General features: G+C 49.6%; 1 protein-coding gene across 1 annotated transcript in view; it reads left to right on the top strand.

The window, feature by feature from the left end:
* VPS13D (vacuolar protein sorting 13 homolog D) overlaps window positions 1–15,533 on the top strand; it is a 221,701-nt gene that overhangs the window by 197,927 nt on the left and 8,241 nt on the right. The window contains exon 68 of the mRNA XM_081085636.1: window positions 12,813–12,944. Coding sequence (XP_080941762.1) covers window positions 12,813–12,944 — 132 coding nt within the window. The remainder of the gene's footprint in view (window positions 1–12,812; window positions 12,945–15,533) is intronic.

Raw genomic sequence — 15,533 nt, 5'->3', positions numbered from 1 at the left:
TCATCTTCTTAAACCGTGTTTCTGTTGTCTGAGCTTAAAGATGTGTACACATGGAAATGGTTCTGAAAAGGTAAACAACATATGAGCACGTACAGTGTATAGACAGCATTCCAAAGACTTTGTACTAATTCTCTCTTTAATTCTTACAGCACACTGAGTAGATCGCTACTATTATTCCCATTTTTAAAAAGAAAATAAGAACACATCCCTGGTCAATAATCATCAAAAAGCTAACCATGGTAATCGTGCCAGGTTCCGTGCATTTGTATATATGTACACACACCAAGAAATACCTATATACGATTTCACATAAATAGGAGCAGGATATTGATGCCTAACCTTTTTTCACTTAACAGTGACTCTACAACATCTTTCCATCCCAAAAGTGAATCATTTTTAACATTTATATTACAATAATATACTTAACTGGTCCCTTATTGCTTTCCTATATTTTGCTATTGTAAACATCTTTTCCATATATCTTTTCATATGTGTTTAATTCTCAATTTTAAAAATAAAATTGCTGGGTTAGAAGGTGTATACATTTTCTGTTTTGAAACACGTCACAAATCGCCTTCTAGGAAGTTGGAGCAATTTGACCTCCCACCGCAGGCTTGGGAGGCCTGTTTCTGCCAGTCCTGGCTCTTCACTCAGAATCCAGCGGGAATTTTATGAATTTGATGCGGTACTAAGAGCAGGGCCTTGTCACTCTGTGAAGTCTGCCAATGTGAGAGCATGTCTGTGTTGCTGCCTGGATTTCTTTGATAAATAGGAGGGTTGAGTCATCTTTTCCTATTTCAGTTGGCATTTGGATTTCTTCTTTTGTGAATTATCTGCATATTCTTCACCCCAATCCTTTTAACCCCCTTGAGGTCAGAATTTATCTTCCTTTTTAGTGTGTTTTTTGTTTATTCTCATCTTGCCTTGGTCCTCTACTTCCAATAGTTGTCATTTCCTCACTATCTCATCCATATTGGTACCCATCTTAGTACATATCTCCAGGTATTCATGAAAGTGAGATTAGTCACCTGGAGTATTTCACTCATGTGAGTTAAAGTTGCGTCGTGACTAATAAAGGAAAGCTGTTGCTGTTCATGGTTCTTCAGTTGGTTGCTTTAGCATCCAGAGTGGGGCTTCAGTACATGTTTTTAGGTTGTATGCAGTGTGGTCTGTTAACTGGCTTTTATCTTGCTATTTGTTTCCTTCTCATTCTTAGTATTTAACATTAATTCCTGTTAAAACTTGGCAGGTTGGGCCCTGGCCGGTGTCGCTCAGTGGTCAGAGCATCGGTCCTCACACCAAAGGTTCAAGGGTTTGATTCCCAGTCAAGGGCATGTACCTGGGTTGCAGGTTCATCCCCAGCCCCGGTCAAGGTGCATGCGGGAGGCAACTAATCGATGTGTCTCTCTCACATCCGTGTTTCTCCCCCTCTCTCTCTCTCTCTCTTTCTCCCTCTCTCCCTGCCCTTCCACTCTATCTGAAAGCAGTGGGAAAATATCACTGGGTGAGGATTAAAACAACAAAAGCTTGGCAGGTTGGTACTGATGCTGTATATTATCTCAGTAATAGAAATCTCGCTCCGTCGTTCGGCGGGGCTCTACGTGAAGCCCGGCCTTCCCGGGAAGCCCATCCTACCCTCTGAGCTAGCAGCGTGGGTGCCACACCTCTGCTCTGTCATCCCTGGGACAGGGGCTATTTCTTCCACAGTCACTGCCAGGATGTAAGTTTCAGCTTCTCAGTTGGATTGTAAGCGTTCCAGGGTCACACTAGTGAAGCGGTTCTCAACCTGTGGGTCGCGACCCCTTTGGGGGTCAAACGACCCTTTCACAGGGGTCGCCTAAGGCCATCGGAAAACACATATATAATTACATATTGTTTTTGTGATTCATCACTGTGCTTTAATTATGTTCAATGTGTAACAATGAAAATACATCCTGCATATCAGATATTTACATGACGATTCATAACAGTAGCAACATGACAGTGATGAAGTAGCAGCAAAAATAACTTTATGGTTGGGGGTCCCCACAACATGAGGAACTGTATGAAAGGGTCGCGGCATGAGGAAGGTTGAGAACCGCTGCACTAGTGCCTTTGGGGGCCTCCAGCATCTCCAGAATGCTTACTGCGGTGACGGACTCAGAGTTAGGTTTCCATCCACAGTCATGCCGCTAATAAGCGTGCTGAGTCCAAGAGAATCAGGAAAACCCAGACCAGGTTTGTCTTTGCCACTTACCAGCGGAATGGCCTTGGACGAACTTCACCATCTCTCCCAGGCACAGCTTCCTCCTCCATGAAAGGCAGTGCTAATAACACACTTCCTTATTGAGTGCTGTGCCGGTCAGTGCCCGGGGCACAGTCAGCCCAGTCATCGCAGCTGTAGAGACTCGGTGGCCCCCAGTCTCAGCTCTGACACCTCTCACTAACGTTGATGGGAACATACAGATCTGGGGGAGCTAGCTGAGGTGGCAGTGCCCTGAGTTTTCCCAAGAGTGTCTCTGAGGCTCCGCGCCCTCTGCTTACAGACCCTGTGGAGTCTGAATCTGTTTTGTTTTTTCCCCCCAACACGGAGCCTTCTAATCATTGAGGGGCTTAGTATGACACCACAAGTTTAAAGCATGCCAAGTTCCCTCGTGGGCTCTGCCAATGTTTCTTAAATGGGAGTATGAGTGCCTGCATGCGTGCACACACGTGCATGTGTGTGTGAGTGTGTGTGTGCATATGCGTGTAAAATGTTTGGAAGAAGTAAAGATGGGATCAAATTTTGCCTGGCATCACAACTAACATCTCTAGTAGCCCCTAAGCATTCTGCCAAGTGGACTCTAATTGGTTTCCTTTTGTTCTATTTTTATTTTGTAGGCATTTTAATGTATAGGGAGCCAACCCCTTCAAATGAGACATTTTGTCATTACAACATGTTATTTAGCTTAACCGCCACGGGCCCAGCTCAGCCACATTGAGGACTGGGAAGGAGGGTTCTGAGCCGTAGCTGTCCCCGGCCTGACCGCAGCGGTGACCCACAGTCTGCCGTGCACATGTCCCAGGACTGAGCAGGCCGCTCAGTCGCTGCGCCGTGGGCTCGGCATCTCCCCTGCATGGCACAGCGCCGGCCCTTCTGTGGCTGCCTCGGTGGCCCCGCTGTGGCACGTAGCAGGAGAGCCCTTCTGGCCCACGTCACCCTGTGTGCTGATTAGACGGGAATCAGCAAGTCTGTTGAGCGCACATGTAATGTGACACAGATGTGGGACATACTGCAGATCTTTCTGCTTTGCGAATTTTCAGCTTTTTTGCATTTCATCAGCGTTGCTTATTATTTACAGAATGTAACTCGAGACAGCAGAACAGATTGTAGTTTTTATAAAAGGTTTAGGGGGTGATGGGGCCTCCGGGGATCTGGGGGAAAAAAATCCAGTAGTGCGGGATGTTTGCTGTCCAGACCAAACAAACCAGTTTGCCAGGGGTTGATGGACTGTGGCAAGCAGTCCATTCATGTTCACACTGGGCCCTTAATTAGAAGGCAGCTCGGCCTTCCTGTCACCAGGTGAACAATAATCTTTTGTCACCAGGTTGAACGTTCATGGCACCGGGCAGGGATGTGCCCCACTTAGAGGCACCGCAGGTGTCACCGCTGCCAGCCTGTGCTCGCTTCCTTCCTGTCCAGAGGGCAAGGCCACCCCTGAGCCAGTCCCCATTCAGACACATGGGCGTGCTCCTGGCCTCATTCTCGCTCTGGCTTGATACCCGGGCTCTGTGGCAAGAGCCAGAACAAAGAGAAAAATCCAAGATACTCTTGAGGGCATTAGGATGATGGGCCAGAGCCAGGATGGCCAAGGTCAGGAAGGTGCCATCTCTTGGTGGCAGAGGGGCAGGTCTGACTAGTGGTGGCTTTGGCATCTTGAGAAAGCTCGGACAGGGTTAAATTTGAAGACAAAGAATAAGGCCCCAGCTGGCCAAAGGCAGACAAGGAGCCGGTGATTGGTGGGTTTATGTTTCTAGGTCAAAAGAACCCAAAAGTTGGGATTAAAAGAATGAGAGCCGTACAGTAAAACCCTTGGAAGAAGTTGGTGGCGTTTGAGCCAGTGCAGAGAATCCATCATCGGGAGGTTCTGAGCTGCTTAAGTGTCAAGATGGGGTTGGACCCTCCATAGGGAGCCGGGCCCCTGGGCCCCACTGCCCTTTCCTTTCCTGGAGAAGTGCAGCTGGGTGCTGGCCAGTTGTCCCGGGGGAACACAACCTAGTTGTGGCCTCGGTCAGTAACTTTCTAGTGTCGCTCCTCCATGGAATGACCAGCCTGCTTATGCTCCAGGGGTTCCTGGGTCAGTCCCAGCCCCCAACCTGTCTCAGAAGAAGAGGAAGAGGAGGAGGAGGAGGAGCAGCCCACGACAGGCTGCCTTCTCCACTCGCTTGGCTTCAGAGACGGCCCCTGGGGCTCTTCTGCCCCCAGTTGTAATCCAGGCTTGTGGCCGCTGGTCCGTTCCTTTCTCGTGTGTGTGTGTGCTGTGCACCCGCTGTGTGCCCGGCACTCTTCTAGGTGCTGGGACACAACAATGCAGAGAAGAGACTAGAACCCTGGCCTCACGTGGCCTCCATTCCGCTCTCACCAGACTTTCCAGGCCTCGGCCCGGTTCGGAATGGGAGCCCCTCCCTGGGGAAAGTTGGGGGCTGGAGAGGGCGGGCCGCTGGCAGGCTCTGTGAGCCTCCTCCCAGGGTCTCAGCCTCTCCTCTACCACCCAGAGCCTGACCTCAGGGCCGACACTGATCCTGTCCACCCCCGTGAGTGTGGCGGCTGTGCAGACGCTCTCATTCGCAGAGCGGTTGTACGTTTCAGTGGCCTGGTCCTTTCTGAAGTATCTTCTCCTTTTGTACCTCGTCTGTTTGATAGTAAAAACCTGAGTAAAAAGTCCGGCCTGAATGAATGGGTAGGTGGTCTTGAAAAAGCAACAAATCACAGAGCAGGCCCCTTGGGGGCTGCAGCACCCCCAGACCTGCTCAGCCTCGGTCCTGAGGGGGCCCTTCATGCACTGAGTGTGGAGGCCCCCGGGGCAGGGTGCTGAGGACAGACAGTCCGGCCCCGCAGTCAGCAGCTCCACTTTCAGGGGTGGATGGCTTCAGGTTGCCTTTCCGACTCCACTCAGAGCAGGTGCTCTCCCTGGAGAAACCTCTGCGCTGGTGAATTTATGAATGGCAGTATGCTAGAGCTCTGGGAATTCCAACCCTAGGAATTGAGCATTTGGTATCATTTCTTGAGCTGCTAGGCTGCTTAGCTCTAGCTCTTTAAAAAAGTTGAAGCAAGTAAGCTCTGGGTGGGGTAGGCCAAGCAAGTGTGCGCCTATGAGCGAGGCACTGGCTCCTTAGAAGAGCCCAAGTGTCCAGAAGTCAGGGTTCACAGTGAGCCCTCAGACTCAAACTTCACACCTAAGTTTTAAGTTTTGCACTTAGGTGTTTTAAATTCACTTGACATACAATGATTGTGAATAAGGGTAGGAGAAAGGGAGACAGTGTTTATGATACCTACTGTGTGCACTGTGCTGGGCACTTTTCATATAGCTTCTCAATGTGATCAATAAGTATTACATTCTCATTTATTGATAAGGAAACAGGCTGAGAGCAACTTCGTCAGGATCACTCGGCTAACAAGCAACGACTGGGGTTTCCCTCTGTGTTGGTTTCTTTCCAAAGCCTTATGTTCTCCGTACCACACACTCCTAAACTCTGTCTGTCTCCTTAAAAAGATCAGCTGTTACTCTGGACAGTGTGGCTTAGTTGGTTGGAGCGTCATCCCGTGACTGAAGGGTTGCAGATTTGATTTCCAGTCAGGGCACATACCTAGGTCTTGGGTTCGATCCCCAGTTGGGGCACGTTCAAGAGGCAACTGATCAATGTTTCTCTCTCTCCCTCCTCTCCCTTCCTCTCTCTAAAATCTTTTTTTAAAAAAGAGAGAGAGAGAGAGAGAGAGGAGAGAGAGAGAGAGAGAGAGAGATCAACTTTGGGGGAAGATAGATAACATGATTTTTTTTTTTTAATTATGTAATCATTTTCTAGAAATCGACCTGAAAATACCTGGTTTTTTAGTCAGTTTGTTGTCGTTAGAATTTGTACTTAATGGCCACAGAATCAGGTTTACCAGAAATTGTGTATTTGGGCCCATGTGAAGTATCTTCGGATGGGCATGAAAAGTGACAGTTCAGCAGGGAGCTTGGCCATGGCGGAGGGGTTCCTGTACGCATCTGATTGGAGTGGTGGACCTAGAACACAAATTAAGCTTGCCTGCATTTGTAAAATACCTCATCTTTGTGATAGTGTAGAAAGTTGCAAGCCACCTTATAAGTTGTCTACTATTTTTTTTAAAGCACAGCCTCCCCAGAATGCATGCAGAAGTGAGGGTTTTGGAAATCCAACTCAGGCAGATGTAACCTCACTGTAACGTTGTCCCCTTGTTGGAATTCTTTATGAAGCCCGTCTGCCTTGCCCCTCCCCCAGCGCCATGAACAGGCAGGCTCACCTCAAGGCAGTTAGTTAACAAGTAGTTGTTTTGTTCTTAGATTTTAAATCCCAGTAGGCGTATCTGTGGCATTAGTCCTACCCGCTGTCACAGTTGCAATGTCATGGGGTCCCCAAAATATGTGTTAGGTTATAGGAAGCCTTAACCCCTATAAACAAGTCAGGTGTGAATCCCACTGATGGAGAAAATTCAGCCCAGGAAATGTCTTCCCCCACCGCAGGATGTCCAATTCCCAAAACTTACAGCGACAGTAATAGAATTTCTAACGTGATTCAGCGTCTTTCCCACATTCGCAATTGTGACCATACAATGTGGGAGTTTATGTGTTTTTACTCAATGACTTCAGAACTCTAGGGAGAGGTAAGGAGAATGTTGTTAACAAGAAAGCAAAGGGAAAGGGGAATATTTCAGTTTGAAGTCGGTTCCCCAATAAGAAAACTATGTTGGATCTTGGACCCAGCCCACCTTGGGCTTCAGCCACCTGGGCCAGGTTAGGGCCCTTCTCTTGTGCCCATGGCAGCCTCTACCGGGGAGCATCATTGTTATCCTCATCACAGGGAGCATTCTACCGAGTGTTCCTTACGTACCAAGTCCTGTTTGTTATAAACATATACTTGTGTGGACTTACTCCTCACAATAACCCATTACTATCCCCATTTTATAGGTGAGGAAACCAAGGCTCCAAGAGGTTACACAACTTGCCGTAGGCCCCAGTTTGTAAATGGGGAAACTGGGATTCAGCCCAGGCAGCCTGGCTCCGGAGCCTGTCCTCCCAGCCCTTGTTGCCTGCTTCTGTTCATCTCCTCCGTTAGGTTCCATAAGGCCTGGCAACGTGGTTCCTGCCTGTCTCCCTAGAGCCTGGCGCTGGCCTGTGCCTATGATGCTCAGGAAGCGTTCACTGCATGGGGTGGGCGCTGGGGCAGAGGCGGCACAAGCCATTGTCAGGCTCTGAGCAGGGCTGCTTTCTGGCCGCTCGGTTTGGATCCTCAGTAGCTTCATTTAGGAGCCAACCTCGACTGCCATAGGGTTCCTTTCTGCCCAGCCTGGCTTTGTGTTCAAAATCCAAACTGTCGTAGGTATTTGGTAGATTTCTTGGTTCGAGTTTTAACACAGTCAGAGCTCAGTAGTTATTAACCCTACGTGTTCGGTGCCATCCCTGGATAGGGTCTAGAAAGTGGGTTTCTGTTCGTCATGGGCTCTGATGTAAACCGAGCCAAACTCTAGGCTGCCCCCCCAGGAGAGCCGTCCTGGATGCCCTGCGCTGAGAGGAGCGGCGTCGGTGTGGAGAGGGGGTGCTTTCCCCCTACGCCCGGGGTGGGGCTGCAGCAGGGCAGAGGGCCTGCAGGCCAGAGGTCAGAGGTAGCTGGTGGGCCGCAGGCTTCGGGCCTTCCAGCTGCTGTCCGCTGTCCAGCAGTGGCTACCAGGGGAAGCTTAACCACCGCACTCCGTGTAGAGTACTGTTTAGACCAGCCGTGGGCAAACTACGGCCCGCGGGCCGGATCCGGCCCATTTGAAATGAATAAAACTAAAAAAAAAAAAACCGTACCCTTTCATGTAATGATGTTTACTTTGAATTTGTATTAGTTCACACAAACACTCCATCCATGCTTTTGTTCCGGCCCTCCGGTCCAGTTTAAGAACCCATTGTGGCCCTCGAGTCAAAAAGTTTGCCCACCCCTGGTTTAGACCATTGAGTTCCTTTAGAGACTGACAAACGCTTGATGGACCCATTCAGTCGAGAATCTTGGTGCCTTAGAACTGTTAGCCATTAGCCACATGTGAAGCGATGGTCTGGGTTGACCTGCTGTTCTCTGCCTACTTGTTTGTGCTGTCAAACACAGTATATATGTATCAGTAGGAGATTTAATTACAACGAAAGTCTGGGACGTGCACGTGAAGTAGATGCAGGCACAATCCATCACTCTATGGGGTCAGTACGCAGGGCCCTGACGAAGATGGCATCGTCAGCAGAACAAACAGTCTGTCGCGCGGGGAAGTCCCCTGTTAGACACACACTTTCTCCTCCTCTGCGATTGTTTTTGAAACTCGTGGGGTTGATAGACATTGGCCATGACAGATTTCTCAACCGACTGATAGCTTAAGCTGTACAGGGGCATGTGTATGTGTGTACAACATCTGTCTTCAACTAATAGCACTATGACATAGTTACTCATCGTGTAAGCGAAGAACAAATAATGGCTGGCCAACTGTTGACCCTCGGCTGAAAGGCGAGGTCAGCCAAGTGGAACTGGTTAGGTCTTCCTGTGTCACCTTGTTTGGGTTTGTTGTTGCCTAAGGAGAAGGACAGGGCTGTTTTCATTGCTCTGGTCCTCGGCTGGGGCCTCCAGTGCGTGTCAGAGAGCAGTGGCCGGGCGCAGGCCTGGGCATGGACCTCTCTCGCCGGCGGATATCTGCAGTGTATCAGCCACTGTATCAGCAGCCCTTCCCCGGGGAGGCCCGTCCGTGCTGCACAGCCGACTCCCTGACGTGTTCATGGAGTTCAAAGCCCGGGTTGGTTTGGTGCTGACATTTTGGATTAGCTGGTTGACTGGAAGGCCTGCTTCTTTCTATACACTGTGAAATTTGTAAACCGCAGCCGCCGAGGGCTTAAAATGGCCGAGCAGCCCCCAGCTGGCAGCAATTAAGTACACCACAGACCTCTGGCTAAACAAAGGTTTGTGGCGTCAGAGTTGCTGCATATGCACTAGGCAGACTGGTGTTGTAAACTACCTTTCATGTCCAGGTTAGTTAGCAAGAGGTGCTGTCAGCTGCCGAGAGGTGAGTGGGTGGAGTGTTGCCACCTCTTGTTTAATGATCTGTTATCCGCAGGATGTAGTGCCAGACCTGCCCTAGAAGCAGCCCGTCTGGACAGTAGAGGTGAGGGTGAGGAGGGGAGCGGGGCAAGCATAGGAGGCCCGGGGAGGTCCCGGGGGGTCCCGGGGGGTCCCCCAGCGGTGGGCATGAGAGCTTGGCAGGGATCTTTCAGTTCTGGTGCCCATGGGCAGGCGCCAGCCACTCCGCCTTTTCATTGGACACCATTTCCATTTAGGTAGAGCAGAGAGGGTGGGAATGAGAGGACAGTAAGGTGCCATTTTATACCCATTCGTGCAGCTGAAAGCTGGTGGCGATGTGGTGATGTGAGGCACACTTACTTCCATCTCCCATAGTCCATGGCTGTACAAGATGTGGGCTCCAAGGCTCAGGTCCAGAGCGCAGTGCCTTTCCTTGGCCTCTCGGGCTCCCTGGGTCCATCAGAGGAGGTTAGGGCTCGGAGTAAGTTTCCTCTCTTGGGGGCATGTTTTTCCCGCTTTAATGGAAGATCGTTTCTTCCGAGGGAAGTGCATGTGTCAGCGGAGGCATAGCTTCATGACTTTGCCTCCAGGCTCCTCCTTTGCTTTGAAAATCAGTGAACGGGACAGACCCACCCCGGCCCTTTCTGTCAGGAGTTGGGATTCTAGCTGGTTTTCATTTTGCCTTGACTTTGTAGACTTTCAGAGCCCAGACTCTGGTCTTCTAGCTCTGCACCAATTTGCGTGTCACCTTTCCTTTCTTAGTTCAGTAGTCACAGTGGCCCTATCCCTGCCCCTGCTGGGGTCCCCAAAGGTGTGGACGGAGTCAGCGAAGAAGGAAGGACACAGAGGCAGCGTTCAGTTGATCAGCATGGTTGGGTTCTCTTGCCTGGTTTATTGCCAGGTTCTGTAGGTTCTCCAGCCAGGTTCTGTAGCCAGGTTCTGTCCAGGATCTTTTGCCATGTTCAGTCTCTAGGTTCTGTCTCTAGGTTCTGAGTCCAGTTTCTGTCCAGGATCTTTTGCCATGTTCTCTCCAGCGAAGTTCTTCTGTCTCTAGGTTCTGTGTAGGTTCTGTGTCTAGGTTCTGTGTGTAGGCTCTGTGTCCTATTGTCTTGTTACATCTGTATTTATACCAGTTGATTCCAATCCTATCAATCTCTATTACAAAGGTTAGGGCGTTTCTTATCTCCATTCCAGGGAGTAAAGATTATGTAGCTTAAGCATGATTGTTCGTAGTTAAAGTGATTAATTACCTGGCACTTAGTTAAGGGGTTTTATTCCCTCCCTAACTTCAGGGGAAAATCCCTACCTGGGGAAACAACCTTTCTCAGAGAGGTGACCTTGGTTAAAACACATAGTGCCAAGAAGGTGAGCAAACATATTAAGAACAGTATGCCCTATATGCCAGGTCCCTTGAAACAGCAAGGATGGACCGGCTCCCGGCATGCCCCCACCCACAAACACATTCATTTATTTACTCATCTAAGATGCGTTGCTTCTCCCCCATGAATCAGGCTCTGTTCTAGTTCCCTGGCTAGAAGGAACGAGACAAAATTCTCTTCTCATGGCGCTGACACTCCAGATGGGGTGCCATGCAGGGAGCAAATATTTGATCTAAGTGAGATGTGAAGCTAATGTGTTTTGAGCACGTGACTGACTGATCTAACTTGCATTCTGAAGGGGTCATTCCCATCGCTATGAGGAGAGTGGACCCAGATGGAAATAGAATAAGGTGTAAGGTTATTGTAATAATCCGTTACCAATCCAGAAGTCATCGTCAGTTGTGACAGAGACAGAGGGATGTTGGATGGGGGATGTAGATGGACATCAAGCCTGCAGAGCTCCCGATGTGTTGGGGAAGATGCTGAAAGGCGGTGAGGAACAGGCCCCGTCACATCTCTCTTGGAGAGGCCTCTGAGCTTCTGCCCCAATAGCCAGACCTCTCCCAGGAGCTTCCTGGGGACGGAATGGTAGGACCCCTGTGGGGAACAGACACTTGGCAGTGTTGGGAGTGACGGTGGGTGTTTCACTAGGTGGGGACGAGAACGGGGCTCTGCTGCCAGGAAAGCCCACCTCGCTCCCTCCCTTGGTTTCCTTACGCGCCCTGATGGCTGCGTCCTCACCAGCAGTTGCCCACCTCTCCGCCGATGGGTCAGCAGCAGCCGCTCCGCCGCCCTCCACCCTTCAGTCACTAGTTGGGACCTAACCAGCCAGCAGGAGGCCTGAGTCTTGAAGAAGAAGGCATGAGACTATGGCTAGTGGGAGTGTATGATATAAATAAAATTACCTTTTACCCATTCCTTCAGCACAGACCGTAGGGACTACTTTACCGTCTCTTTACATCACCCTGGAAGAGCACAACTAGTAGTTCTTAGGGCACTCTCACTCGCGAGCTTTTAAAAATCCTCGCTGGATTTCTGGCTTTCCAGCACAGCACAACAGCATCCCCCAGGTGTGGGCACCCGACGTCCTGGCCTGGTGAGCGGAGTGGAGTGCAGGCCTGTCCAGGAGGCTTTGCACTTGCCCCAGGTTTGCAGGTAGCCTATTGCGTGGCCAGTGGCAACTTGCTGACTCTCTCTGCCCATATCGTGACCCCAGTTGGCCCCCTGGGGCACTCATCCCCTTGCAAGGACCTGGTTCTGAAGCGCCGACTCGGGGTGCAAGCCTGTGCCCCTTTTCGATGTGTCTAGAGGGGTGTTGTGCTTTGGTGGAATCCAGGAACAAATAATGAAAAGTACAGCGAGTACAAGGCCACGGACAGACCCGGCGCACTCTTATCAGTCATCTGAAATATGCACCGCCTTTCCAAGACAAATACGGACTCCTGTTTCTAGGAAAACACCAAAAAGCACTTATCAGTTATCCTGTATGTGGTTTGTGGACAAAGACAACATCACTGCCCCGAAAGCCATAGCAAAGCAGATTCCTTCGGGCAGCCGACAGCTGAGTGGCCTGAGTGAGAGCCACTGCGGGACCCAGGCTGTGGCCTGGGGCCCGTCCACGGAGCCTTTCTCCCTCCTCACGTGGTTCCTGGGCCCCTCACCCTGTCCCCAGGCAGCTGAGCGCATCGTAGAAGAAATCCAGCAGCTGGGCATGTGCTTTTAAATGCCCACAGTCCCTCACCCTTCTCCCCCATCCCTGCAAGTCTGGAGGTGCCCGGATCGAAGTCCAGCCGTGATGACCACAGCAGGCACGGCCACCGCTGGTGGACAGCCACATTCTGTCAGGCACGGGCGTGCCGGGCATTATTTGATTTGATTTTACAGAGAAAATGAACCGAGGGTTAAAGAAGTTAACCGACTTGTCCATTTTCACATAGCTAGGAGAAGGCGAAGGCAAGGTTCTAATTCAAAATTGGTGTATTCAACCCCAATCTCATTGTGCATTACAGTGAATACTGTGGTTTAACTCCAGTCACTAAACGTAGAGTGTGTGTGGTAGGAAGTAGTGGGTTTGTCTTAGATGAAGCTGGGAAATCATTTTAACACCTAACCTCTGTTTTTGTCCCTTTCCCCATGCAGGACGCAGGCGCAGAGGGTGCGGAAGCCGCGGTGCTGCACGGGGCCCCAGGGGTTGCTCCCCCGCTACTCGGAGAGCCAGGCCGAAGGGCAGGAGCAGCTCTTCAAGCTGACGGACAACATACAGGACGAGTTGTAAGTGGGGAACCGGCCCTGTTGGTTGCCGAGTTGTCTCTTCTGTCTCTGAGTCTGAGAAGTTCCCATCTGACCCGAGTATCATCATGACTCTTAGACCTTGGAACTGGTCAGAGATTCCTGGGCCCAAATGTTTTAGAGGTTCAGATAAGCCGCTTGAAAACAGCCTTTTTCTTAAAGCTGTGCTTCTCAAACTGAGTTTCAGAGCGGGGCCTTCATGTTTTATTTCTAGAAAGTGGCAGTTTCTTTCTAGATCAAAGAGAGACGATAATAAAATACTCTCAATTTTAAGGGTTTTTTCCAAAACCCTGTAAAATTGTCTTAAACTTTAGTGTTCCAGTGTTTGCTGCTGAAAGCTAGTGAAACACAGCAGATAAACCAATAATAACTAGTCACGGAAAATTTGGGGAATGCAATTTTCTTAGGATTGTTTTGTTTCTCTTTGAATGAGGAGCCTTCTATTCCTGGGCTCTTGTAGTATTTTAAACTAGTGAAATTATCCCGAGTTGATAGGATAGAATTCAGTATATCACTATTTTAGGGTATTCTGTGGGGACTTTTCATATAATATGCTCACTAGCCTAAGTAAGTGTTAGAGCCACCAGAGAAAGCCGTTAGTTATGCCTGATGAGTAGCAAATGCTAGTTTAATTTCTTTTATTTTTTATCCTTACCCAGGGATATGTTTATTGATTTGAGAGAGAGAGAGAGAAAGAGAGAGAAACATTGGTCAGTTGCCTCATATAGGTGCCCCAATGGGGAATTGAACCCACAACCTAGGTATGTGCCCTGACGAGGAATAGAACCATAGTCTTTTTGGTGTACGGATGACACTCCAAACAGCTGAGCCCCCGGCCAGCGCTGGTTTAATTTCTTTCAATGGTTATGTATCACTTTAAGATAAAGCAAACGAGGGAAGTTTCTGAGGGCTGTGGCTGCTTTTGGGTTGGTGGAGAAGTGTCCAAAGTAGAGGGTAACCTTCAGTGTCATTGGTAGAGACAGTGGTGAACTGACTCCATCTCGTATTTCTGTAGCAGCATTTGAATGGGGGCATCAGCAGTCAGATCCAGAATCCATTTGTTGCCCGTTGGATAGGATGGCGCCTCCCTGGATGTGTTTGGTGTTACCCACACCCTCTGCAGTGTTCCTGGGAGGGCTCTTGATGGAGGTGCATTACATTGTCTCAGGCAGCTCCAGCTGCTGTAACAAAACACCACAGACAGAGTGGCTTAAACAACAAAATTTATTTTCTTATAGTTTGGGACATTGGGAAGTCCAAGGTCAAGGCGATGCCCGATTTCGTTACTGGTGAAGGCTCTCTTCTTGGCTTGCAGGTGGCCACCTTCTTGCTGTGTCCTCACGTGGCACAGGATAGAGAGTGAGATCTCTGTCTGGTGTCTCTCATAAGAACACTAATCCTGTAGGATCAGGGCCTCACCCTTAGGACTTCATTTGACCTTAATTACTTTCATGCTCCAAACAGTCACATCGGGGTGAGAGCTCCAACATAGGAAATGAAGGGGGACTTAATTCAGGCCATGGCAGGCATCATTCGTACGTTCTGTTGTTTTAGTCCAGCCTCAGCCCTGGCCATCACGCCAGTATCCGAATCCTAATGGGGTCTCTCTCCAGGGATGACTGTGTATTCCTGCTTCCTTGTGAGGATTTGGTGACGTGACTGCTCTTTATGCCACTTTTTAAAACATATATATATATTTTATTGATTTCAAAGAGGAAGGGAGAGAGAGAAACATCAATCATTGATCCTCCTGCACACTCCACACTGGGGATCAAGCCTGCAACCCAGGCATTGTGCCCTGACCAGGAATCGAACCGTGACTTCCTGGTTCATAGGTCAACACGCAACCACTGAGCCACGCTGGCCAGGCTGTGCCACTTTTCTGGTGGGACTTTTGGCCTTTGGATAGAAGGCCCAGAAGTCATCCTTCAGGTTCAACCTGGCAAGGGCAGAGTCTGCTAGAATGGTGACCCCAGGAGGGCAGGGAGCTGTGTCTGTTCCATTCTCGGAAGAGCCCTCGGCACCTAGAACAGTGCCTGGCACGTCATGGGCACTCAGGAAATGTTTGTGTAGCTGCAGTTTAACATATTAATGTTCACTTTTCCTTCTTTGGAGTGGTATCAAAGGTTGAGATTATAAATTACTGTACATTGTGCATTTAATTCCATCTCTAGTCCTTGCGAAATTCATTTTTGGTAGAATGACATTTGCCAGAAGCTCGGGGAGAAAGTGAGCCACACCCCCTGAGAACAGCCGTGGCAAACTGAAAACGGGAATCCGAGTGGAGTCGGTAAAATAGATTTCCTGAAACTCTTGAAGTTCATGTGAACTGGGGAAAGAGATTGGCATGAGTGAAGTTTGACTAAAGATGAAAACCATGTGTCTCCACGCATGTGGGGTAAATCTCGCCGGTGAGTGTGGAAGGAGGCAGGTGCCCACGGCCTTCCTCCATGTGCGAGGAGTCGCCGCCAGGGACTCAGCGGTGTTTCTCTGATGGGTCCTCAGCTGCCAGGCAGGATCCTCCCGGCGACATGAGCATTAGAATCGTCACTTTGCAAGAAAGGGTTTTCA

The sequence above is a fragment of the Myotis nattereri genome (assembly GCF_964212035.1).
Source record: "Myotis nattereri genome assembly, chromosome: 3".
In the NCBI taxonomy this organism is placed as follows: Eukaryota; Metazoa; Chordata; class Mammalia; order Chiroptera; family Vespertilionidae; genus Myotis; species Myotis nattereri.
Note: the sequence above shows the minus strand (reverse complement) of the source record. Positions and strands in the feature narration are given on the sequence as shown.